The 26914-nt window shown below is 47.7% G+C and overlaps 1 protein-coding gene across 1 annotated transcript; it reads right to left on the bottom strand.

The window, feature by feature from the left end:
* Positions 1–639: 639 nt before the first annotated feature.
* Positions 640–26653, bottom strand: CAMKV (CaM kinase like vesicle associated). Its single transcript, XM_020999326.2, has 11 exons — positions 26442–26653; positions 8494–8601; positions 7974–8105; positions 7302–7376; positions 6545–6683; positions 5611–5731; positions 5190–5265; positions 4941–5077; positions 4590–4668; positions 3121–3208; positions 640–2819 (listed from the first exon to the last, which is right to left on the bottom strand). The coding sequence occupies exons 2-11, from the start codon at positions 8586–8588 to the stop codon at positions 2256–2258; spliced, it is 1506 nt and encodes a 501-aa protein (XP_020854985.1). The 5' UTR covers positions 8589–8601; positions 26442–26653; the 3' UTR covers positions 640–2255.
* Between the last annotated feature and the right edge of the window lie 261 nt (positions 26654–26914).

Below are 26914 nucleotides of genomic sequence, written 5' to 3'. Positions count from 1 at the left end.
ATAAATGCTTTTTTTTTTAAGGCAATTGGGGTTAAGTGACTTGCCCAGGATCACACAGCTAGTGTCAAGTGTTTGATCTGAGGTCGGATTTGAACTCAGGTCCTCCTGACTTCAGGGCTGGTGCTCTATCCACTGTGCCAACTAGCTGCCTCCATTTAGGAACCAGAAAGAAGAAGCAGCTATGACATCAAAAATCTTTCTGAGCCTCCCTAAACCAGTCCTTTGACCTGATCCTCTCATCTATCAAATTGCATAAAGAGAAGTCTAACTATCCATACCACCTTGCCTCACGAGCCTGTCACTTCCTATACTAGGTTGGATCTCTAATGCCCATAAACTTTTGGGAAAGGAGGGAAGAGGATTTTTCAAATACTAGCTTTGGTGTTGGATGGCCTCCACAACATAGACCCACCGAATTCCCATGTCAGGGTGATGGATGGAGTTACTAGGGACCCAGGCCACTGTTGTTGCCTTCCTTCCCTGATCTATTAAGTACAGTAAAATGAGCTTACCCCATTGCCTGCCAGGGCACCCCAATGTCACTTAATTTTATCTCCCCAGAAGGCTGAAATGGAGCCCAGGGGCCAGGCCCCAAGTGGGGGCGGCGCAGTGGGACAGAGTGAGGCAGGTGGGCAGAAGGCTTTGGCAGGGTGACATTTATTTGCCAATTACAGCAAGACGCGCAGTCTAGCCCTGCTGGCCTCTGAGCGCCACATCAAACCCACGGGCATGCAGGGGGAGCTGGGGCACAACCATTGCAGAAACCCTCAGGCAGGGGGCAAGAAGCCTGGCACAGCCTGGGGTAGGGACATAGGGGCAGGGGGCTGGCATGGCTGCCCCTGCCCTTAACAGCAGGTTCTTACAAGGGGTACCTGCCAAGTTCCTTCCCTTGATCCTTGGCTCCCTAGAGTGAGGGGTCAATAGAACCTAGCCCACATTCTCACCTTTCAGGTAAAGAAACTTGGGATTTCTCCAGGACCCCTGCAAGGTTAGCAAGGTGTTGTGTTCTAGACCTCCCTCCAGGCCCAAGTGGGGACGGGACGGGACTGAAGAACACTGAGTTTTTCTACCTCCATGTCACTGGTGAAATGGGTGATAGAGAAGTCGACTTATGAAGAGGCAGATCCCCAAAATATAGAAACAATAGGAAATTGATATACTGAGGGTACTACTGGGTTTTGGTAATGGGTTGACAGCCTGAGAGGAAAGAAGAGGGCTGGGCTGGAACAAGTGGGACTTTGGAGACTGACTGAACTTCAGCCCCTGCTGCCTTGCATGGTTCAGGCTGACCGTAGTACAGAGACCGTATTACCTGGCCCCTCCTTCTGGTCTCACCCTTTCTACCCATCCCTCTTTCCCCCCTCCAACCTTTCTGCTCATTCCCATGATGAGGGTTCAGGCCTCAGTTCAAGCCATCCCTATTGCTTCTCTAGCCAACTTAGCTGTCCCATCTGGTATCACTCTCTCTATTCCTTGGCCAACTGGGGCATTTTTTCAGGACTGCTCCAAAGCTACCAGGAATCTGGGAGGTAAGACTAAGAAGCAGGGATGAGGTTCCTGTCAAAGATTTCCAAGAAGGCCATGGTGGAAGTGCATTCAGGACAGCTTCTCTTTGCATCTGTGTGCACTTTGCTGTTCCACATTCTCTAAATCACACTCGCTCTTTTTCTACTTTCTGAGGTCATGGAGGGTAAGTAGGGTCACTCGAACTCTGTATTCATAAGTACTTTGTGCCTTCTGTCACCTTCTGTCTGGCTGAGGGGGGGTCATCTTGATCCCTCACCCCACAGCCTCACCACATGATCAGCTCTCAGGGGAAGCCTCCCCACCAAAGGCTATGACCTGGGAGTGTACAGGGCCTGTGGGGCCTAGGGGAGTCATGAGGGAAGAGGGGAAGGGACTGGGGAGCAGCGTCCCTAGAGCAGTGTCCAGCAAGGAACAGAAATAGGAGAAGCCAGCAAAAGACAAAAAAAAGCCACAAAAAATCCATGCAGGGTCCGGGGGCCAGCCAGGGCTTCCCCCACCCACTCACACATACAGAGGAAGAAACAGCTCTCTTGCAGCCCCTAGGGATCCACCCCACAGGGGAGGGGGCCAGGCCACACCCCCTGACCACAGGCTGCCGCAGGGCATGGCTTAGGCTGTGGCCCTTCCAAGAAACAGGGATTGTCATGCCAGTGACTCTATGTACAGTGAGACCCTCCCCCATGCCCACCCTCCCCTTCGCCCTCCCCCCACCCATTCCCCTGCCCGGCTCAGCCGGTCTCCTCGCTCCTCGCCTCCTGGGCGGGACTGGCAGCCTCTTCTCCTTTACACGTGGATAGAGCCTGTACCGACTGGACCCCCGAAGCTGTGCTGTCCGGTTGGGCCGGGGCCAGCTCAGGGGACACAGCTGCCTTGGCAGCAGGCACACTGCTGCTTTTGGGGGCTGGTGTAGGGTGCTCTTCAGTAGCAGGTGTGGCTCTCCCTCCACTCGCTGGTGTAGCGCTCCTGTCAGTGGCCGGGGTGACGCTGCCGTCGGTGGCCGGGGTGACGCTGCCGTCGGTGGCCGGGGTGACGCTCCCATCGGTGGCCGGGGTGGCGCTGCCGTCGGTGGCAGACGTGTCACCACTTTTAGCGGCTGGTGTGGCAGTGCTCTCTGCAGCTGGAGCAGCACTGCCCTCTGGAGCCATGCTGGTGCCACTTGTAGCTGCAGATGTGGCTCCCCCAGCTGCTGCCGGGTTGGCAGGGTCCGTGGCTGGAGCAGCCTGGGCAGCAGCTGCATTGGATTGCTCCGGAGCCCGGAGCCGTTTCATGAGTGTGGTAACTCGGACAGCTTTCTGGAAGGAGGAAAAGAACTCGGGTGGAGAGAAGGTATGGCACAGCAACCCATGACACCTGGAATAATTCTCCAAAGACCATTGACCCAAGGCCTTTGCTGGGCCCTTTGCTCTATTCATGCAACCACTTCTGGACTACACAAAGGCACGTGGGAAACTTTCTCCAGGGTAGGAGTGATTCAGAGGATCAATCCTTGGGGAAGAGAAAAATCCACGGGGAACAAGGTCAGAAATGTCTGAGGCAGGGGGAGAGAAAGAAAACAGCTGCACAGAGGGAGAAAGAGGTCGCCCTGGCTGATACCTTCCACTTGGCCCTGGCAAAATTCTTCTCAATCTGGGCACAGACTCCATCTTTGATGTTTTTATCTGAAGCAGCATTTCCTGAAATCCTAGAAGAGGTTAAAGGGGTGAATGCGCAGATTCCTTTGGTGCCCACCCCTTGCTCCCAAGTTGTCAGCATCCTGGTTGGGATAAATCCCTACTGAGGATTTAGAAGCATAAGATTTGAGATTTGGAAGACATCCTAACTCCTCATTTTTAGAGATGAAGAAACATCCCTAGAAGAAGTAAAATTCTCTGATGGGACAGAGGTTTAGTTAGATGGATAATTAGTTAAGGGGTCATATTATGTTATATTATGTACTATAATGCAAAATATTACATTATGTCATGTCATGTCATGTTATATTATGTTATATTGTATTATATTAGATTACATTATATTATGTCATATTACAGCAGCACAAGACTGACCTGTCTTCAGGAAGCTTCCTAAGTGAAACTGAGATTATTATAAAGTGGATCAGTATGATTGGTCCGTCAAATACAGGTGGGTCAACCCCAAATTTTGCTTTGGAGTATCCCTAGAGATAGGATGCAATTTTCTCAAGGAACTATGATGCTGTTACTCTCTTCTCAGCCCCAAGAGGAATCCCAATGGTCAAGCTAGCCATGGGAGAACTTACATTAGGAATTTAGGGCCACCTGGTCTGGAACTGGTAGATTTCTTATATATCTTCTTCTAATTGCCTTACCCTGTCGTATTATTTCTGAATTTGTATATACCCTTTTTCTTTGTCAATACATACTCTGGAGTGTGTGGAAACAAGGAATAGAAAAGAAAGAGATCAGATGCAAGGAAAGGGAACCCAGAGACAGTGGTAGTAGCAAGAGGACACAGAAGGATAAGTAATTAGGGGTTATGTGTAACAGATCTCTGAACTCAGGGAACTAAGTCAGCTCAGAGGCAAGGAAGAATGAGGAAATTACAGGCCTTGACTTGGCATTCAGGAATCAGGGGAGTTTTAGCAAAGAGTATAAAGCAAACCAAAATGGCCTGAATTGATATTAAGAGGAAATCCAGGAGGCTCCCCACTTCTAATTAGGGACCAACCCCAAGCCCACCAATCTCCTGATTACAACCTGCTCCCAACATGCAGGGTTCAGAAGTAACTCTACCCTTCCCTATTCAAGGGGTACCCCATAGTAAATGTCTTCTCTTCCCCAAAGCTAGCCTGTGGTGCCCCCAACCTTCATCCCTTCCAGTAACTTCCCCAATCCAAGGCTACATCCTGAGGTCTTGATGCCTAATCTTCTACTCCTGCTAGGATACAACCTCCAATGTGTCGCTTTTGTTCATTTCAGGCTCTGGGGAGTATCCTTCATCAAGACCCACTCAAGCACCACTCTTCCCATAGTCCTGTGGGACATGAACCCCATACCCCATTACCTGACTTGGACATAGAAAAGAAGGCTGGGAGGCCCACTCACCATTCATGGGAGATAGCCTCCTCAGCGGTGATTCTCTGGTCCTGCTCCACTTCCATCAGTCGAGTCACCAGATCTTTGGCTGTAGGGACCCAATGTGGAAAACAAGGTTTGTGTCCCAGTTGAAAGATGGGGAGTGGGAAAAGGTGAGTTGAGTATGACAACCCATTAGAAAGGAACAGAGGGATCCTGGAGATTATCCAGAATAGAGTAGGTCTGAGTCCTTACAGTGAGCAGCAACGTGAGAGGTTCCAAGAGATATGGCTGGGGGGTTAGGCATTGTGGGATATGGGACAAAAAAGTGGAGTATGAAAGAGGAGGCCCCAAGAGTTTGGGTCCACATGGCCTTCTTACCTGCCTGTGAGATGTCATCCCAGTATGGAGAGTCGAACTCATAGTCTCCAGCAAGGATCTTGCGAAACAAGTTTTTGTCATGGTTTTCATATTCATCTTCTTCCACCTCCTCATAAAAGGGGGGGTTTCCTGACAGCCTACAGTCCAGAGTGGGGAGAGGAATCCCTAAGTATAGCCTACCAGAAGGCCAGAACTCTTTTTCCTTCCCTCTTCCCTTCACCTCCCTCTCCTCTCACTCTTCCCACTCACAGAATATACATGATGACTCCAATTGCCCAGCAATCCACAGGCCGTCCATACCTCTGTCGGCCGACCACCTCAGGGGCTACAACCATGGAATCCATCAGTGTCATGCCCCAACTAACCCCATCTGAGTTTCCCCTCTTCCCCAACCCACTTGGTTCTGCTGATATCATCCTACATCATACCCTTCTCTGCCTACCTGGATCTTGGGAGAAATGTCCCAAAGCAAATCCAGATATGTGGGGCAAGGGGGTTTTCTGAGGGTAAAGAGGGTGGTGATGGGGACCTGTCTTTCAGGAGCAGCCAAGCAGCCCTTGGGGAAGGTATCTCAGCCCAGGTTTGTTTCCTCCCCTCTCTTCCTTGGACCCTACCCTATTCCTCCCTTCTCTACATTCCCTACCCCCGCCCCAAAGTTCCCACTCCTTGCCCAGGTACTCTGGGGTCCCGCAGGGTTCCTTGATGAGTCCGTTTTCTAGTTTGGCCAGGTGGAAGTCACTGATGACAATCTTGGAATTCTTCAGCCGGTTGTAGTATACCAGATTCTCTAACTACCACCAGGCCACATACGTGGGAAAAGATCCTGTGAGATTCTGAGAAATAGCCCCAAAGACCCACCCCTTCCTGCACCACTGGAACACCATGCTGTTCACCAGAGACACCGTCTCCCACCTCAGCTACCGTTCCCCTCCTCCCCTTCCCCTGCCCTGAATTTAGTAGAATGATAGATTTAGAGATTATCTCGTTCTCCCCTCCCACCATCATTTTACAGAGTTGGAAACTGAGGTACAGAGAGGGTATGATATGGAAGGCCAGAAAAGAAGGAAGGAGCAGAACTGAGATTCAAACTGAGGTGCCCAGATTCCAAAACTAGGGGTCTTTCAGATCTAAGACCTTTATTCTAGGGCCTTCAAATCCTTACAGCCCAGCTCCCCATGCCCCCTTCCTTATAGAGCCAGCTCTCAATTATCTGTGTAAATGGAGAGGGACTTCCATTATGAGGTATACATAATCCAAACTAATGGATAATTCCCAAACGTGTTTCACTAATTTTTCTGGATATCATTTTTATTTGTTATCTAAATGCACACTGCTCCCCGCAATTAACTTTCCTGATTACTTCAGCTCAGGCTAAATCCCATACATTTATGTCCCCCCAAGTACCTACTTCCTGATGGCAGGGGTCAGTGTAAGGGAGAGCCAGCCAGAGATGACAAATTTATCCAGATATTTCACAAAGGAGATGTTTGAAACGTGGACCAGTGAGAGCTGCCTACAACTCAGGGCCCTTCCTTCCCCAGGACAATCCCCCGGGGCCACTCATCCCCTCTGGTTCCTTTCTCCACCCTGGACCAGGGCTACACCTTGAGGTTTCGATGAACAATCTTCAGGGAGTGCAAGTAGGCCACAGCCTCCAGGACTTGCCGCACCACGTTGCTTGTGTCTCGTTCTGAGTAGTATCCCTGGTCCAAGATCCAATCAAACACTTCCCTCCCCGTGGCTCTGTGGGACAATGAACCTTCAGTCCTTTCCCCACATCTACTTCCTGAGACACCCTCTAAGTTGAACATGGCAGACCAAGGGACAGGGATGGACTAAAGACTCTGGGAGGATACTTGTGGATTTGTGTGTGTGGCTGGAGGAGATACTTTCATGCCAGAACCAGAATATGTCTTCACTAGCTAGGCTGCTCCCAGTTTGACCCAAGATTCCATAGATCTTAATGAGCGTGGAGGCAGGAGGCTGGCTAACCTGGAGAAGTTCCCACATGTGCTGGAGCCTAGAGAGAGCCTGAGAAAGGGGCACAGATGCCAGAAAAGAGAGCCTGCCAACCATTCTCCCAGAGAAAGGCAGGCTCTTGGAACTCCTCTTGGGGAGCTGGCAGAGTATAAATGGTAAAGAATTCAGAAGTACCAGGTTCTCTCTAGGGCACTGCCAATCTAGGGACAGCTTTTTACTTTGTCTGCCAGGGAGCTCTCAAACCGCTGCAACTCAGCCTTTCGGCTGGAGGTGGGGGGAGGACATTAGCTGTAGAAGGATGGAGCAGAGGAAGCTTTCGGGGCTAAGCTATGGGCGAGTGGATAATTAGGGACCCCAGACTCTACCTCCTCCCCTACTCACAGCTCCAAGAAAATGAAGTATTCTTTGCGGGTCACAAACACGTCCACCAGCTGCAGGATATTGGGGTGCTTCACCCTAAGGCCGGAGATGGGAGTGGGGAATCATAGATCTCAGATTTGGAAAGGGCCCCCAAAGCCATAATCCAATCGATACATAGACATAAGATCCCTCTACAACAGGAATGGGGGGGAGATATTTGGAAAGGCCCTGAACTGTTTTGGGGGTGTGGGAGCTAGCCTGGGGCTCTTCTTTCTAAAGGGAAGCTAGTGGAGCAGTAAGGAGGCAGGGAGGCAGGCATGGGAGTAAAGGCTGGGGTCTAAAAACTACCAGGTGCCAGGGACGGCGTCCAGCCATCTAGCGCAAGGCAAGGGGCCAGAGATCTGGACTTGAGGACTCTCTGGAGTGAGGGGAAAGCTCTCATTCCTCACCCACACTCCACCTCCATTCTCTTCAATCCTTCTTTCTTTTCCATGACTCCATCCTTACTACTCACTCAACTTCTTTTCCTCCCCTTGCCTCTATTCTTTCTCCTTTTTTTCCTCTCCACTTGCCTTCCTCTTCCTCTTGTTTTTCGTCCTCATGCCCTTGCCCGTTCCCTCTCTCTCCCCCCCTCCCACATTTCTGATCTTCAGTCCCAGGGCTGGGGGTCAGAGGTCAGCTCCTAGCACTTACATTTTCAGGATGATGATTTCATTCTTGGCTGCTTTGCGCACCTTCCGCCCATCTCGCTTTAAGAACTTCTTACAGGTATGCAGCTTCCCTGTCGCCTTATCCTTGGCCCGAAAAATCTCGCAGAACTCTTCCCTGCAGCCCAGGGCCCTGTTTAGCCCAGGTTTGTCCCCTACCCCCACCCATGCCCACTTCCCCAGGATCATATAATCAAATGACTTTAGAACTGGAAGGATCTTAGAGATCTTGTCCAACCCATCTCATTATCCATGTGAGGAAAAAGATGCCTAGAGAGATGGAATGATTTGTCCAAGGTCATACAAATGAGCAGGAATTAGAACTCAGATCCTTTGATTTCAAATCCATTTCTCTCTTTCTCTCTCTCTCTTTCTCTTTCCATATATCTTGCTCCTTCACCCCACCAAGATGACTTCCCTCTTCTTCCCTCCTTCTCCTCTTTCCCTACTGGTGCCTTATCCCTCCAAGATACCCCGCCCCCCTTTCTCCAGGGCCCAGCACTCACGTTTTGATGACCTGCCCCAAGTCATATCTGTCTGTCACCTCAGATGGCTGGTTATAATCCTTCTTTTCTCCCAGAGTCACACAGCCAAACGGCATTGCCGGGCTCGGTCTGCAGGAAGGGCAAAAGCATCGTTTTCCTGAGGATGGGGTCCTCCCTACCCACAGTACACCTTCCCTTGGGTTTCAGCATGGGCGACCCCACAGATCCCTCAACCAATCCCACAGTGCCCGTTCAAGGTTATCCAAGAAAAAATGTGATGCCTCTCAAGCCCAGGACTCCACTTGTTTCTTTTCCTTTAGCTCTCTGGGCCAGGACTGCTTCACTATTTACTCCATAACTATAACAATTTCCATTTCCATAGCATTTTAAGCTTTGTAGAGTTCTCTCCTCAAAAACAAGTCCTATAAGGTAAATCATGTAAATATCATCATTTCTATCTTGTAAATGAAGACCCTGATACTCAGAAAAGTCAAGGGACAAGCCAAGGTCACAGAGCTTATAAGTGTGGATTTGAACTCAGAGCTCCTGACTCCAAGGCCACTTTTGACTACAGCATGCTTTTTCTCTGAGCAACATGCTAATTCTGAGAAATGTGTTCTCTGTGCCAGGTTGAGGCTGGGCAGAACCCAGAAATAGGAGTTGGTAACTCCCAACCCAGAAGTCTTGAATGTATTTTTGACTCAGAGACTGGTTTGAGTATGATGCCTCCTTCCCAGAACCCTGCCTTCAGCCTAGCACCTGCTTAGCCTGGGCCCATTCCTCCCTGCCTCTGACCACACTGCCTACCTGGGCCTATGGCAGCTGAGCTTCAAATGCCAGCCAGAAACCCATCCCATTGGACCCTGAGTTAAGCAACCTGCAGATCTTTCATCTCGATCTACAAAGGAATTTGGGGCTTGATTCTTCTCTCCTAGAAAGGATTTGTTACACAGGTCCTTGAATTTGCAGGATTTGTTTCCGTCTGGATTTAGATCACAGGCTTTAGGCCTGGAAGGGACCTTAGATCATCTAGTCCAATGACCTCATTTACAAGTGAGGAAACAGAGCCCCAGAGAGGTGCTGGTGGGTAGCAGAGCCAACATTCAAACTCAGTCCTCTGATGTCAGAACTGCTTCTACGATGCCACTCCCAGGCTTTTTTAAAGGAGCGTTTAAAATAGGATTTGATTTACATAAATTTTATTTATATGCAACTTTTTCAGGAACAAATCTATTGGATAAGACAAGGTCACCTTTTAAAACAGCTCTTTGTGCCTGGTTCTGTACAAGGTGCCGTATGGTGTGTCAGACCTGTCCTCCACTTACACTCTGAGAGCAAATACCAGGTTAATTTCATAGACAGTCTTCTCTAAAGTCTGTATTTCTCCCCAGCCTCTGTACACAACATGCCTTTGATAAATATTTGAATTGTTGCATGGGATATAAATACATAATACATTTTTTCCCCTGACCTACAATTTCATTGACAGAGGGAACCTGAAGTGAAGATTTTCATTTTCCAATGCAGACAGGCATCTTTTCTAAAACTTAGTGTCTTAGAGTTGCCTGGACCATTGAAAGGTTAAGTGATTTGCCCAGGATCTCACAGTTATTATGTGTAATAGGTAGAACTTGAACCCAGGTCTTTCTGACCCTGAGGCCAGCTAAGTATCCACCACACTTGACTGCCTCTCCCATAAGACTTATGTCCAATAAATGACTGAGATCATCTGATTTGATGACATTTTGTCATATGCTAAGTTGTATTAATTTATTTGTTTACATGTCTTACCTTCCTTATTAAACTATGAGCTCTAAGATATCTCTGAGCCTCTGCCCAGGACCTACCTTATGAACATGCACACAGTCAATTAATGAAGAGTTTGTTGAATGAATGAACAAATGAATTTACACATGTAAATAGACAAATAAACTAGAAGTACATTTTTACAATAGAGAACTCAGGAGTTCTTGCCCCAGTGTTAGTTTGGGTGAAATGGGACAAAACCCCTACCCCATTCAAGATTAGCCATCTCCTAAAGGATGGGCCCAGGGATTCTGACCTGGAACTTAAGCTCATTCTTCCTCTAGCACTGCTATAAAAAGGGCCCAGGGGGAGGATCTGTGCCCAATGCAACACAGGTTCCATGGCTCTCTGGGCAGTTTCCTCAGCATGACTGGGACACCTATCACCTCTGCAATAGTGAGGGACCATCAGAAGTAGGTGGGGGAGCCAGCAACCCAGGCCTTATTCTCCTTGCATTAAGGTGGAAGCTACTCTCCCTCCTCACTTTCATATCTGACTTGCTTCTTGCTGGGTTGTCTCAACCTATGGCAAGAACCTTTGAGGCAAGCAATGAATTGTCCATTACTAAAGGTGCTAAAGTACCTTTCCCAAGAGTAAGGAAGAAGCAAAGTCCTGAGTCTCTGTATGTCCCCATCTCCTGAGGACAGGCCCAACTGAGAGGGAACATCTTAGCTCCCTTGATCCATCATACAGTAGAGAAGGAAAGGTTTAGAGACTCTCCCCCGCAGATTGTCAGAGGGCCCCTCTGTCCGGAGGGGAGAAGAAGAATTAAGGAAGCTCAGAGCCTGAGTAATTTATCTTTCCCACCCTGACATCTCTATCCCTATAGCCACCAAATACCCTTGAAACCCAAATCCTTACCCCCTACATATGATCGGTTTCCTAGCCTCAAATCTCTCCCTTATTCCTACTAATTCTCCACACCACTTACCAAGTGGTTTTCCTTAAGGGCAGATCTGACTATGCCATTCTCTTACTCAATAAATTCCAATGGCTCCCTACTACCTTTAGGTTCAAGGCCAAACTCTTTTGTTTGGTTTTTAAAGCCCTCCCTGAGCTGGTCTCAACCTAGCTTTCCAGCCTCATTGGACAGTCTGCCCCCGGCTCACCCTCTGCTATCTGGTCAAATTGGCCTTCTCTCTCTCTCTGTCCCTCACATACAGTATTATACCCCATGTCTTTCAGCTTTGGCACTGCCCATCCTTCAGGCCTGGAATGTACTCCCTCCTCACTTCCGCCTGATACAATCCTTCTCTTCCTTCAAAATGTAGCTTAAGCATCCCTTTCTGAATCTCCCAGCTATTCCTTCCCAAACTACCTTGTGTTTAACTTCTATTCATTTGTCTTTATTCTCTTTCTGTTTATTCTATATATATTTATATATGTACTTGTCACCTTCATTAAAAACGTAAGTTCCTTGAGAGCAGGGATTGTTCCATTTATCAGAGGCAGCTGGGTGTTGCAGTGGATAGAGGACCAGGCCTGGAATCAGGATAGACCTGAGTTCAAATCCAGCCTCAGACATTTACTAGCTGTTGTGACCCTGGACCTCTCTGCCTGCTTCACTTTACTCAACTGTAAAATGGAGATAATAATATCACAGTGAGATAATATTTGTAAAAGCAATTAGTATCTGGCACACAGCAGGTGCTTAATAAATGCTTATTCCCTTCCCCTCATTCTTTAGGTTGAATGACTGATCCATTCTTAATCTCCAAAGTGCTTTCCCTGGCAGAGAGCACATCATATTGAGATGTACCTGAAAGCATAGACCTGGGCTTTGGTCATTTATTAATCATCTCCCTCACTGATATTCTCAGAGTGCTTTGTCAAGATTTTCCCTTTGGCCATGTCACATTCTACTTTGTGTCCTACTTGTTTACGTCTGTGTTTTCATCCTTCCTTTTAGAGTATAAGCTCTTAGAGGGCAAGGCCTGTGTCATTTTCTATCTTCTTATGCCTGGTGCCTAGTGTGAGCCTGGTAACTTTGTGCAGCCCTCCTTCACTTAAATCCAATTCACTTGCAAGTTTTGACATCCCCTTCCTGGTATCAAGGTCCTTTTTGGGAAAGAAGGACAAAAAAGCAACAACAACAGCCTAGTATAAAACCTTGCATACAGTAAAGGGCTTAATAAATGCTTGTTGAACTTAATTGCACAAGTCACTGTACCTACCTGAGCCTGTTTCCTCATCTGAAAAATGGAAATAATAATGATGTCTATACCCTGCAGGAGCTACTGTGACGATGAAATAAAGACAAAGGATATGAAAGGGTTTTGGAGGTCCCTTGGAAGCTTTAGTGTGGAATGGGTTTTTAGCAAATAAAAAGCAGCCAGTTCTAGGCACCCTCAAGAGGCCAGCAATGTACTGGGTTTCTCAAGGGCCCAGGAAGAAAGTGTGACTTCCGATCGTACTCAATTATCTGTCTCAGTAAGGAACAACCATCTTAGGATTCATTCTAAACCAGAGGACCATCTTGCCACTGTAAAACTCAAGTAGTCCAGACCTTGGGGCATCTACCAGGCCAGAGTAATCCTGATGTATAGAGATCTGGGGTGAAAATTTAGAGTCCAGAATCTCAGAGTCAGAAAGACTTCAGAGACCATCTATCCTGTCCATGATCCAGAATCACCTCTTTGACACCAGATGCCCTCTGTTTCTTCCTCTTCTCCCCACACCTCCCCCCCCAATATTCCACCTTGGGATATTTCTAATTGTTTTTATTTACCATCCTCCCACTCTAAGAAGCATTTTTAGAATGCCTACTATGAGCAAGACATTGTTCTAGGTGGTCTGGAGACATACACATAGACTATAAATAAATAAATAAATAAATGTAGAACTAGATAATGACATAGATAGATAAAACACCACTCCCCTTAAGAAACATATATTCTACTACGAGCCTGAAGATATGAGTGATACAAACAAATGCTATGGTAATTCAAAGGGGGTGAAGAGAAATCAAGGAAGGCTTGATGGAGGAGGGGGCCTGGCATTTGAGCTGAGCCTTGAAGCAGGAATAGGATTTGGACAGAAAGGAAAGAGCCATGGATAGAGCATTGGACTTGAAACTAGAAAGATCTGAGTTTAAATCCTCCTTCAGATGCATAACTATGTGACCCTGAGCAAGTCACTTAATTTCTCTCTGAGTCAGTTTCCTTATCTGTAAAACAGAGACTATAATAGCTCCTAGCTCCCAGGGTTGTTGTGACGCTCAAATGAGATAACATTTGGAAGTTATTTTGCGAACCTTACAGTAATGTATACTGCTATTACTGTTAACATAAGCATAAGCATGGAGTTGACATTAGGAATTTATTCTTGCCCTTAGCCAATGTATGTTATTATCCCCCCATTCCTCTTTGTTGTGTCCTCTGGGACCAAGTAGAATAAAACTAAACCCCTCTTCCACATGCTGACCCTTCAGACACTTGAAGACAGCTCTCATGTCCCTTCCTAAATCTTCTCTTCCACAAGCCAAGCACCCTCATTTCCTTCCATGGATCCTCGTAGGACATAATCTCTTGGTCACTCTCCTCTAAGTCTCTAAATCATCAGATCCTACCCAACAGTGGACAGTCTGCTTTGGAGTCAGGAAAGCCTGGGTTTAAGTGTGACCTCTAGCACAGCCCGACCACGTAACCCTGGAAAAGTCGCAGAAGTTCTCGGTGTCCCCAGATAATTTTCTAAAACCATAAGGATAGAACGGTTGCCAATCTGCATTGGTAGAGGGAATCTCCATTCTCGGAGTTCTTTACACCAACAAAATCCAAGATCTGCCCTCCTTGCTCCACCCTCTGAAACGGCAATTTACATACATTTTAGGGTTTTAGATAGCATGCCATCTATTCCTATCAGTTATGGTTGATCAAATGCAATATTTGTGATTATGTTACAGAAACAGGGTATCAAGGCCTTTGTCAGGCATCTAACCCTAAGTTATGGCATAAACAAAGACCCATAGTCTTGTGAAGGTGTGGCACAGTGGTCAGTGGGTTAGGTCTGGAGTATCTAGCCCTGGCTTTTTTTTTTAAATAAATTTTTATTAATAGCTTTTGTTTTTACATCACCGACATTTTGCAATGTATGCAAAAACCAATTTCTGTGAAGGAAAACCAGTTCAGAAAAAGTACCCCACACGTTGAAAAAGTCTGACATTTTATGTAAAGTTCCATACCTGTTGTCCCCTTCTCTTATAAAAAAGCAAGAGGAGTCTTCTCCTATTTCTGCTAGGGGGTAAGCTTGATCATTATAATTTCATAGAATCACGCCTGATTGTTTTGTTGTTATTTCAATTTACTCCATAGAATATTAGAAACAAAAACAAAAATGAAGGTTTCTGGTGTGTTGGGTGCATTATCTATATATAGTTTACAGAAGCACATGGAAAAGAATCAAACAGGATGAAGTTGGTTTTAATCTGCAGTAATGAAGAGAGTACCCATATAAGAGACCATATATTCATCAAAGAAATCAAATGGGCTTCTCTTTGTTTCTCTACTAAATTCTAAATCCTTAAGGGCAGGGACTATGTCTGATTTTATGTCTGAATCTCCCTTAGTTCTCAGACTAGCATATAGAATGCACTCAGTAAATGAGCTGAATTGAATTTTATTCTCTAACAACTTAGTGTGAATTAGTTTTAGCAACAGTGCAGTTATAGTCAATGGTATCATTTTAAATTTTTTTTTATTTTTTAAAAATTTTAATTATTTAATTTATTTTTAGTTTTCAATAATAACTTCCATAAGCTTTTGAGTTTTAAATTTTCTCACCCTCCCTCCCCACCTCCCTCCTCAAGACAGCATGCAATCTGATATATAGCCCTGGCTTTTAAACGACACTTCTGGAACTTAGGTAATTGTGTGCCTGTGATCAAGTCCCTTAGAGTCTCTGTTTCCCGCCTTTGCAAAATCAAGATTCTTGCTCTCTGTCTCCCAGGGTTGTTTTGAGAAAAACACTTGAGAAGCTTGAATGGGCTACTCAAATGAGAGTCCTCTCTGATCTCCTTAAAACCCCTGTCTCAGCTGCTTGCCTTCTTCCATATGGTGGCAACTGGGGATCACCCATCCATTAGTGGCTTATCTATAGGGACTTGTCATTTCTTGAAACTCTGCCACAGGCTTTGCTTGGAACAGGGCCATAAATAGGTCTGCAGTTCTTTTGGGTCCAGAGCTCTGGAAATAGTTCTAGAAAAAACATCACCCTCCCTTCTTTGTGGGGTTGGAGGACTCTGGGGGTCAAACTCAGTTGATGCATTGGTTAATTTTGTTGAACAGCTCTGATTTCTCTTTCTTTTAATTCCTTGTTATAGGGGATGATTTGCTAGAAAAGAGAGGGTAGAAGAATGTGTTTGGAAGGGAAAGTGATTAAAAAAAGACATCAATACATTTTTTAAATTAAAAAAAGAGAAATAGTTAAAGAATACATGGAAATGGAAGCAGGAGGGGAGATTTCAAGCTGAACCCTGGTTTCCCCAAATGAGATGACATGCCTGGTGCCCCAGAGTTCTGATTTCCATTCCTACATGCTCCTTGGAGGCAGCTTCGTAGCAAAGTGGATGGAGTGCCAGACATGGATTCAGGAAGACTTACCTTCCTGAGTTCAAATCTGGTCACACACACTTACTACTTGTGAGGCCTTGGACAAGTCACTTCACCCTGTTTGCCTCAGTTTCCTCATCCAGTACGATGAACTGGAGAAGGAAATGGCAAATCACTACAGCATCTTTGCCAAGAAAACCCCAAATGGGGTCAACAACAGTTAGATACAATTGAAATGACTAAATAACAACATGCTCCTTGGCATGAGATTAGGAAAGTGTAAATTCATTATACTATCTCTCTATCTGGACATTCCCTCCACAGACAGAGGCAGATCAATGCCTAAGTGCAATTGCTAGGAGGCAGTCTTTGTTGGGTTACAGTGACCAAAACAATTCTTCACTTGTTGGACAGCCCTCTGGTGATGAGCATAGCTAGGCTAGTCCTTGAATGACAGATGTATAATGCCATCACCGAAGCCTTCCTGGCAGCCTTTTCTGCTTGTTAGCTCCATCCATCTGGAAGGGCAGTGTAGCCTTCCAGTGCCAAAGGCTACTCTACACGCCATAAGGCAGCAAAGGCATTGTAATAAAACAAGGCTAAACCCGTCACATAATTCCATTCCATTCAGCTAATTCTGACTGAGCACCTACTCAGTGCTAAGCCACAGTCAGACATTAAAAGATTTGGAGACTATCCACTGTTTAAGGAGTCTTCTTGTTTGAGGTTTTTTTCCACTTCACAACCTGATCCCAACCCACCTTTCCAAGTTTTTTATATGTCGTTTTCTTTCATACAATCTTTGGTACAGCCAAACTAACTTTCTTGGATACCCTCCCCCACAGCCTCCCATCTCCTGCCCCTCCAGAGCACTGGCTCTCTCTCATGCCTGAAATACTCCCCCTTCTCTGCTTCTTAGAATCCCTCCCTTCCTTTAATGTTCAGCTTATATACCATCTTCTGAAGTAGCCTCTCCTAATCTCCCCAGCTGCTAGGGTCTCTCTCTGTCTAATTACCTTGTATTATTTCATATATACTTACCACACACACACACACACACACACACACACACACACACACACACACCCCTCATCTCCATCCATGAAGATAAGCCACCTAAATTCCATCTTTGCATCCTTAGCACAGTACAAACAGTAGGTACTTAATACATGCTTGTTGATTGATTGATTGGCTCCTCTCTACTAGCACAGAGTTGAGAATTGATTATAACCATACTTCAGAGCATACAAGGTAGCAACTGGCAGGCCCTCTGCCCCATCCTCTCTGGGTTCCAGGGTCCCAGTTGCATGGGCGTCATAAGGCTTTATTTGCAGCTGCAAAAGCAGTTGGGGTGGAGGATAGAGGCGATGATAACCCTGGACTCCAATGGATCGTATTATCTTCCTCTGTTTCTTCTGCTCCCACATTCCCTCCACACACATTAGGCTCCTGCCATTCCTTCTGACTCGAATGGCCTCCCTCTAACCACCTGAACAAACCTGCATTTTCTTCCAGCCCCAACTTAAATACTGTCTCTATGTGAAGCCCATCTGATTTCCCACCACACAACCAGGACAGAGCTCTCCCTCTTCTCCAGGGATCCATGACCTTGTTTAAAAATATATAATTACTGTTTGTATAATGGGTTTCCTTTGTAATTCTGTGTATTTTATTTTATGCATTAAAAAAGCCCATTATTCTGGCTGGGGGTGGTGAGCCCACTGTAATCTCTGCTGCTGGGGTTGGTAGATCACTCGAGCTGTGGTTGGGCTAAAGCTGAATGGGGTGTCTGCACTAAGTTTGGTGCCAAAATGGTGAGCTCCCAGTAATAGGGAGCTGCCAACCTGCCTAAGGAGGGAGCAAACTAGCCTTGGTTGGAAACAGAGCAGGTCAGCAATAGAACTGGGCCTGTGAGAGGCTGCTTCACTCCCAGCCTTAGCACAATAGAGAGCTGTTGAGTCATGTCAGTCATGTCTGACTCTTCTTTGTGACCCCATTTTGGAGTTTTCTTGGCCAAGATGCTGAAGTGGTTTAACATTTCCTTCTCTTAGCGTGTTTTGTAGATGAGGAAACTGAGGCAAACAAGATGAAATAACTTGCCTAGGATCACACAGCTAGCGAATGTCTGAGGCCAGACTTAAATTCCCTACTTGAATGATAGGAAGACCTAATCCTAAAAAACAAACAAACAAAAAAACCCCACCACATTATTCTGAAAGGATTCTGTAGGTTTTGCCGGTCTACCAGAGGGAGTCCATGGCACAGAAGAGGATAAGAACTCTTGCTCTAAGCTCTCCACTGCCTTCTCTACTTCTCTAATGACAGTGATTACATTCTGCCTTGTAGTGGTTTGTGTCTGTCTTATTCTTATTTGATTGGAAGCTCCTGGAAGGGAGGGACCAGTTCTGACTCAGTTCTGTCTCCCCTTCAGCTCCTGCTACCTGTCCACAAGCATTCAATGGATTTTATGGAATAAAACCATGGGGATAGGAGAATGGGAGGCAGGGAAGGATCCTGGTGGGATGGTGTAATGGAAAAAATGCTGGCTTTGGAGTCAGAAGATCTGGGTTCGAAATCTAAATTTTTACTTCCTATTGTATAACCTTGGATAACTTGTCTCTTGGCCTCAGTTTTCTCATCTACAGAATGGGGTGGGGGAGGCTGGATCAGACAATGTCTAAGGTGCCATATAGCTCTAGGTATTCTTATTCTATGATGTTCCAGATGGTAAACCAAGTATCTACGATTTTGTTGATTTTCCTATTTCTTCAATGTGGGAACTTTTTTCACCAACATAGATTGAACTCTAAAACTCAAGAGATAAATCTTAGGAAGGTGTCTCAGGCTCAGAAAGGTTAAGTGATTTTGCCCATAGTCAGTAAATGTCAGAAGCAGAATTTGAACCCAGGTCTTCCTGACCCCAAGTCTAGCACCTTATCTACTATGCCAAAACTGTCTCTGCAGAGTGAGATATTTAAGAATCCTTCATGATCATGTAGAAACCCAGACTCTGCCTGTGACACCAACGGATGTAAATGAATGGACTGCCATAGTCAAGAGAACCTTCTCTACACAAATCTCTTCCCTTTCATCATCTTTCTAGAAAGCCCATCTTGATGACCCCAGATAATACAACTCCATCTGCTATGAGGAGATGGGGGCCTTCCCCAAAGCAGTCGTCAGGAGGCTCTGCCAGAGCTAACCCCTCAGGACAAATGTATAGAAGGCCATCAGTCTAGACCCTGCATTCAGGCACGACAAAGCCTACCTCACCCTCAGCCAGAGGTCTTCGCTTCTCTGAAGCTCTTTTGCTCCCCAGGAAAGGATCCACACCTAGCAGAAAGAGCCCTCACTATGGTAAACCTGTTTCATTCTAACCAAATCCCTCCTGCCGCAGCCTGGCCAGTCTCAGACACTGGAACAAAACAGCCAGCCAGACAACAGGGAGCGTTTTGGTTCTTCCCAGGGTAACAATAAGGCCCTCTTTATGCCCCCTCCCCCCTCCCCACTCTTCGCCCACTCTCACCATCTGCTCCCCAACTGCATTGATGCCTTGTTGAGATACTGAGCACTCGCTAAACCTCCCTCCCTGCCTCTCTCAACTGCCTCCCAGCCTGTTCTCACCTCTGGAACCTGGTCCCTAGTCTTCTCTCCTCTCAAACCTCACTACCCCCTCCTCCAATTCCCTCTTCCCTGGAACTTGTGAGGTTAACCTCCTTCTGGCCAGGGGAAATCCATATTCACCACAAAACTCAGTGCCCATGCTATCATCACAATTGGGGAGGGGGGCGGCACGTAGAACTCAAGGCCACCATCAGCACATTGAACAAATAGCATCTCAGCCTCCCGCCTCCAATTTGGAGAAGTTGGGGGCTGCTTCTAGCTTTCCCTCTAGGCTATAGGGTGAGTTTAAAGGTCCCAATACTGAAAGCCTCTGAATACCTAAGACCAGACCTCTCTATCTCCTACTACTATGTAGTTGAATGTCAACATAAGGAAGACATGTATATAGCCAAATAACATGTATTTCATATAGGTACATGGGTGTGCTTTTACATGCCAGGCATAGTTTTCTCACTGTGAAAGGCAGAACCCTCCTGAGACCAGACCTCTCTCTACATCTCCCACTATAACAAAGGGGATATCTGTTCGACAAACATACATATTCAACATGGGTACACAAGTGCACTTTTATGTGCCAGGCCTCAGTTTCTCCATTATGAAGGCCAGAGAAGGGAAGAGAGGGAGCAGAAATGAAAGGATGAGGGGGAGCCAATCTGTCACTGATCTCTGCTCCACTGTTTCCCTGGGATACATTCTGCCTGTTGCTGAGGGTTGTTTTCCATATTTTAATGGTGTGCTACTGCCCTGAGGGTTTGTTTTGTTTAAAAAAAAAAAACCCGAAAAGACAGAATAAATGAGAAGCTGAAAGTGGAGGTGGAGAGAGGATTTATTTATTTATTTAGTTAGTTTTTTGGTGAGGCGATCAGGGCTAAGTGACTTTCCCAAGGTCACACAGCTGGTAAGTGTTATGTGTCTGAGGCTGGGATTTGAACTCAGGTCTTCCTGACTCCAAGGCCAAAGCTCTATCCACTGTGCCACCTAGCTGCCCCTGGAGAGAGGATTTAACCTAAGACCATCTCCTACCCTAGTCCTCACCTTCCCCTGATAGGTGATCCTTAAGCCCTAACTCATTCCAATCTATCTTAATTTGAGGCTCTGAGTATATCCAAATCACTTAATCTTTCTGGGGCTCAGTTTCTTCATCTGTAAAATGATGGGTTGGACTAAGGTTCTTCTAGCTCTAAATCCTAGTATCCTATGACCCTCCCAAAAGACTGCCCCTCTCCAGGGCTCTCCCTTGCCATAGGCCAGTTTTATTTTTTCTGCCCTAAGACATACTCCCTGGCAAATGCACACTTGCCTTCCGTTAATGTGGTGTGGGGGGGGAGGGGTGGGCAGGGAATGAAGCCCCTCTAACCCAGCCTTAGATGTTGTTAAGGTCAAGGGTATGAGACTGACCAATCCCTCTCAAGCTCTGGATTATTTAAGAAGGACCAGGGGATATGGGAGTAACTCTTTGTCAAGGATGCCCAAAGATGCTTCTCTGAATCAGAGACCTGTCCTGGGGTGCAGGTGAGTGACTCACCTGTGACTGTGCTCTCAGGAATCTTTACCCACGGAGGGAGCTTGAGCCTCTAGATTCGCAGTCCTGGCCTGGCTAACTCTGGAGGGCACATCTCCATGGTCTAGTCTATTTCTGCCCTCATCTCTCTCCATGATTCCAGTCCTAGCTCTTCAGATTGTCGTTAAGGGCAAGTCTCTCTGGGCCTGGGCTTCTTCCATGTAAAAAGGGGGAGGGGTCAAATGAGATAATCTCTAAAATAGCTTTCCTTTCTAAATCCTATAATCTACCCCTTTCTCTTGGGCCACCAACTAGCAAAAGGTCCTTTTGTTTCTCCCTCTTCTGTTTTTTTTCCCCCAAAACTGCTTCATTCTCTCTTACTTTGGGGCTGCCTGGGGTCAGTCACTGCATGAGCTGGCATTATCTAGACACAGCCAACTGCCTCCCCTCCCACTGGGTCACAGGGAGGGAGGCAGAGAGGGAAAGAAGAAAGAAGGGAGGGCCCCCTGCTCCCTTCTCACTGTGGTTGCTGTTACCGACACCTCCTGATTTAGTGTCAGCTGTGAATATTGTCTCTGCCTGTGGCCTCCCCCACCTACCCTGAAAAACCTCTAGGGACCCAGGAACCCCTATCCTGTCTCCATAGAGAACTGACCATATTGTTCTAGGGCCTTCACACAACAGGCAGCTCTCCCTATCCTCTCCTTCTTTCTTCAATCAACATGAGCTCTTCCTTGCCTCCAGGAAGGGAAAACTGACCCGATTTCACTGTATGAACTGTCTTGTCGCCCCCTGAGCACCACAGTCCAGGGCAGTTCAAGTCAGTGGGATCTGTTCAGTTTCCTTGCCAGCTGATTATAGTAACTAGGGTTTAGCATCCAAAGTTCAGGCCCCTGAAGCTTCCTCCCAGGGGAAGGGAGAATGTGTAAAGCAAGACTCCCGGTCAGTTTTGTAGGTATCATGATGTAATGGAAAGATCATTGGACTTGAGTGTCAAAAGACCCAGGATCCAGTGTCTCCTCTGCTATTTACTGTTTATGTGATGTTGGCCAAGTCACTCAACCTCTCTGGACCTCAGTTTCCTCTTCTGTAAAATTAAACAGTTATATTTGATGATCTCTAAGGTTTCTTTCTTCTCTGAGTTCCATGGTCTCATTCTCATTTGCTTTGGTTGATTCAACTTTTCCTATCATTTTCACTCCATCCTCCCAACTATTCAATTTCCCCAGAGCTGGGGGCTTTTTTGGGGGGAGGGGAGGACCAGTTCTCATACCCTGCTCCCTCTAGTAGCTCTATAGTTCCCCCCATAAGGATGGAAGGAGAAAGTTGAACCTAAGACTAGAAGTTTGACCCTTCATGGTACTAAGATCTGACCCTTGCTCCCTTAGCCACCTAAGCAGTTTCCTCATCCCAGGGAAGTTAGGGAGCTCCCCACCGCCACCACCACCACATACACTTTTCAATCAGTTGTGGGGTGGAGAATCTGCTAGAAGGCAGGGAAAAGAAAGGGGATGAACCTCCATCTGGAAACATCAGCAGGTGTTTCTATGGCAATGGAAGTTTTAAAAGAAGGGGAGGGGGTGGGGGAAAGTGAGTTAATGGGCATGAGAGCCAGCCCCCTCTTGCCTAGGATATGTTTATCATTAGGTAGGGTATCTAACACTATTACTACTGGGTGACGTTCCTTTCTCACACCACAACCCAGCCACCCTAAGAGGGGGCTAAGGAATGAAAAGGCAGGGGGGAGGAGGAGAGGTAGAGCCAGGGGTTAGATAATATTCCCTTCTAACTCTTAGTTTCTGTTATTCTTAGGGAGGATGAGAGGTGGGAGAATAGAGAAAGGCAGAGATTGAAAGTAAAGAGAAACAAAGGGGAGACAGGAAGAGATGGAGAGACTGAGAACAGGTGTATGAAAGCAAGGAGAAGAAAAAGTGACAAATCAAGGAACTTTGTGGGGTGTAGGGACAAGAACATACTCACCAGTACTGGAGAGAAACAGAGAGAGAGAGAGAGAGAGAGAGAGAGAGAGAGAGAGAGAGAGAGAGAGAGAGAGAGAGAGAGAGAGAGAATGAGAAAATGGATAAGAGCTGCAGAGTGATGGCAGAGGGGAAGAGGGAGAAGGGAGAGAGGGAGAGCCACTGAATGCACCAATTTGTTTGTTTTTTTTGTAGGAAGGCTATCAGATCTGTGATCTCAGGGAACCCCTAAAGTGCGTGGAGTTTCAAGCCCTCAAATACAGAAAAGGACAGGAAGCTGTCCCTCCTGGTGCCTTCCTATTTTTCTCTAGTGTTGGTTGCCCCCCTCCCTCATGCCCCCAAATCTGAAAGAGGAGTAGAGATGAAGGTGTGGAAGGAAAAAGTACTGGGTTCTCATCCCCTGGAGCTAGGAGTGAGGTCCCAACCAAACCTCCAAACCAGGACACACACGTTTGGGAGCAGGAAGAGCAGCCAGTTGCTTTTAAACTGTTCCAGCCCCTGGTACCACAACGTCTCTCAGAGGATGTAAAAGCAACTTGGGTTTTGACACCACCTCAGTGCCACGAATTGGAAAAACAGGGGCAGGTCAGTCCCAATTCACCTACGAGATGCTGTAGCACTACCCTCAGCACCCACTCTAGTCCCACTCCATCTCCTGCCTGCCATCACAGACATTCAGGAGGAAAAATAGCTCGGATTTGTTGTCAGCTTCAACATGTTTGAGGAAATAGGGGAACTTGAGAGTCTAGATCTCAGCCAGACCCCAAACTAGGCCTACCACTTTCTCTGCTCATCCCTTGCCCTTCCCATACCGAATCTGCCCTGAACACTCCCTAGAATCATCCAGGCCCAAGGCCTTGCGGACTAAGCCTCCCCTTCCTCCCTCCCATCCCCAGCCCCCAAAGCAGGAACTGTGGAGCAGGAGGTGTGGCTGAAGAACTCAGAGCTGGGGGAAAACAAAGCTTAAGGTCACCAGGGCTGCTTCAGTCTCTGTATCTGACTAGCGACCCTCCCCTTCAGGGGTCTGTTAGGAGGTGTAACTAAAGAAGGAAAATGGATGAGTCTCTCCAGTGGCTCAAAGTATAGAAACATTAGTTGCATAATCTCATTTCCTTCCCTCTGCCTCAGTTTCTTCCCTATCCTGTGTGTATGGCTCTCAAAGATAAAAGATTTTCTCCTTATACACCAGTGAGAGGTGGGGGAGGAGGAAGAATTGGGATTCAAGGGAGGAGATGGAAGACAGATAGGACATTGCAGGATAGTAGTGTCACCAAGACGCAATACAGCCACCTCTAACACAGTGATCTCTCTGGAGCAGCCACCAAACCCCACCCCCTGCACATCCACAACAGCCCCCAGAAATGAGGACAGGGAGGCTGTCTATTCTCCATCTCCCACCCCCTACTCCTCCTCCCCATCCCCCAGACAGCATTCCACTGCTGAACACCCAGAATGGAGAGTGTGAAATTAATTTCATAAGGGGAGCGATCAGAGCCCCAAGACCTAACTTCCAGAATGAGATTGTATTTCAGGAAACAATCCTCCCCCACCCCAACTGCTAGGAGAGCTATAGCCATGTTCTGTTCCTCAGTGCTCCCCCATTATCTTTTTCTACCTGTAGTTATTGTCCAGAGGATCATCCAATCCCAGTAGAACTGGGGAGTGGAAAGGTGTCCCATGCTGTCAGTGGCAGGCCCACCCCATCATATCCTGGCCTCCTCAGGTTCCAATATGGAACAGACTAAGAGCTTCTGGAGGAATTGGACATGCTCAGGCCCCTGTCCTTCCTCCAGCCTCTGCCCCTCACTCCTAGCTCTCAGGAGAGATCGAATACCATATCCCCGGTCCAGTGCAAGGGTAGTGCCACTGTCACCAGGCTGGAAGGGTTGGGGGAGGGGGAGAAGGGGATAGAAAGAAGAAGCTACTCTTCTGGGAGGGAGGAGGTTCCAAATCATCAGGGGGGAATTTGTTCAGGAGGCAACGGGACACGGTTCCTTGGGCAGAGTAGTATCGGGAACAAAGGTAGTTTAGAATGATGGTTCCAGGGGTTCTAGGGGCAGGAGGGGGGATGTTTCTAGAAATGAGGCTCCCCAGGACAGAAAGTGGGAGACATTAGGGAGGGGTCTAATTGGAAGTTCACAGCTGGGCATGCTGCCAAAGGCACAAAACCATACTCCCCTTCTCGCGTTTTCCCCTCCCCACCGGTACATACACACAATGTACAGCTCTCCGATTAACAAGCTGAGAACCTCAATACCCTGAGGATTCTTCTCCAGCCTGATAGGTCAGTTATCTCTGCTCCTTCCCCCCACCCTCAGCTTCCATTCTAGGAAACTTGCCTCATAGATGGAGCCCCTACATGCACATATATGCACAGTGCACAAATGCACAGACTAATGAGCCCTAACCCCCCTCCCCTTCGCCAGAAACATGTGCCTGCTAACCCCTCCCCCATCTCACTCGTGCACATGTGTCTGCACCCACGCCCCTCTCCCCCATCACCGACCCGAACACATGGACACCCGCACTCATGGGCACCTGGCCTACACGTGAGCACCCCAGCCCCAACCGAGACCTTAGGCTGCGGCTAGAATAGCCCTGTCTCGAAGGTCTGGGCCGAAGAGTGGGGATGAGGATCCATAGCCCGGATTCCAAAATGGGTTAACTCCTTCTCTCCCAGCCCCCACCCAAATCTTCTCTTCCAGCCCCCTGGGCGTTTTGTCACCAATAAAGAACTCCCGGTTGTCATGGAAATTAGTGCCTGGTCTGAGCAGAGTGAGAGAGAGAGAGAGAGAGAGAGAGAGAGAGAGAGAGAGAGAGAGAGAGAGAAAGAGAGAAAAAAAGAAAGAAGAGAATTGGGTGATCCCTCCGGGGATACACGAAGCGGTTGGGGGATGGAACTTGGGGAGCCGAGCACGGGGAAGGGAAATGGGCAAAACAGACCCTCCCAGGACATCGGAGTGCCTAGCACACAGTAGATGCTACTCCACAAATGCTGATTTAAATCTGGCAGTATAAACGGGTCAGTCGGCATCAGATCTGGCTCACAGCTGAGCTAGCCTTTCTGTACACAGGGCTTTGGGTTCTATATGTCCAGAGGCAAGGGTGCAAGGAGGGGCCATGGGGTGAGGGGATGTATCGGAGCACCTGTCGTTCTGGGGAGCTGCTCCAGAGAACTTTTGCTTCCAGACCCTCTCTGGGCACGGAGCACCCCTCCCCCATCCCGTGGGGAGCTCGCGTGTTCAGCCTGACAGGCTGCTAGTCTTTGCTTCCCCCCTTCCCAGAAAGACTCAGTTCTTCCCACTCTAGGGCTCCGGAAAGCCATAGAACAATTCCCCCCCAACACACACACACACACACACACACACACACACACCCCCCCCATTCCGGTGGCTGTGTCCCCACCTCGAACATCAACGAATTTAACCCCTCCACCCACCCAGCCCAGGGGTCCTCATTGCTCCCTAAGGCTAAGCCGCGGATGCTCCTAACGCGCCACTGGTCTCAGGGACCCACCTGCAGCGCCTGTCCCGTCACGAGGAGGAAGGTGCAGGCTTGAGGCTCGAGGGGTTCCGGAGGGTCCAGGGACGCCGCAGTTGGAGGCAGGACAGAGTCCGCTCCGGGCGGGGGAGATGCGGCGCCGAGTCCAGCCGCTCCCCAGCTCCGTGCGCCTCCAGCATCGCCCGCCGCTCCCCAGCGCAAGATTCGCACCGGGGGCCGGGGGCGGGTCAGAGGGGGTGGAGCTTTATCCTATTTGGGCCCGCCCCTTTGGGGGAGGAACCATGAGTCTGGGCGCGGGGTGGGGGGGGGTGGGGAAGAATCAAAATGCACCAGTGACTCACCCAGTATGCCTAGCCTCCTCCCCGACCCTAATTCTCAGGAGAGGTTCTGGAAGTGTCCAAGTCCTGGACCAAGAAAGAACCCCTCTTCCCAACTTTCGATTCACCGCAGCCCTCCAGCCCCTCCTTCATTTGGGATGCAGAGAAGAA

This window comes from Phascolarctos cinereus, unplaced genomic scaffold (assembly GCF_003287225.1).
Source record: "Phascolarctos cinereus isolate Bilbo 61053 unplaced genomic scaffold, phaCin_HiC Scaffold_4;HRSCAF=312, whole genome shotgun sequence".
Classification (NCBI taxonomy): domain Eukaryota; kingdom Metazoa; phylum Chordata; class Mammalia; order Diprotodontia; family Phascolarctidae; genus Phascolarctos; species Phascolarctos cinereus.
Note: the sequence above shows the minus strand (reverse complement) of the source record. Positions and strands in the feature narration are given on the sequence as shown.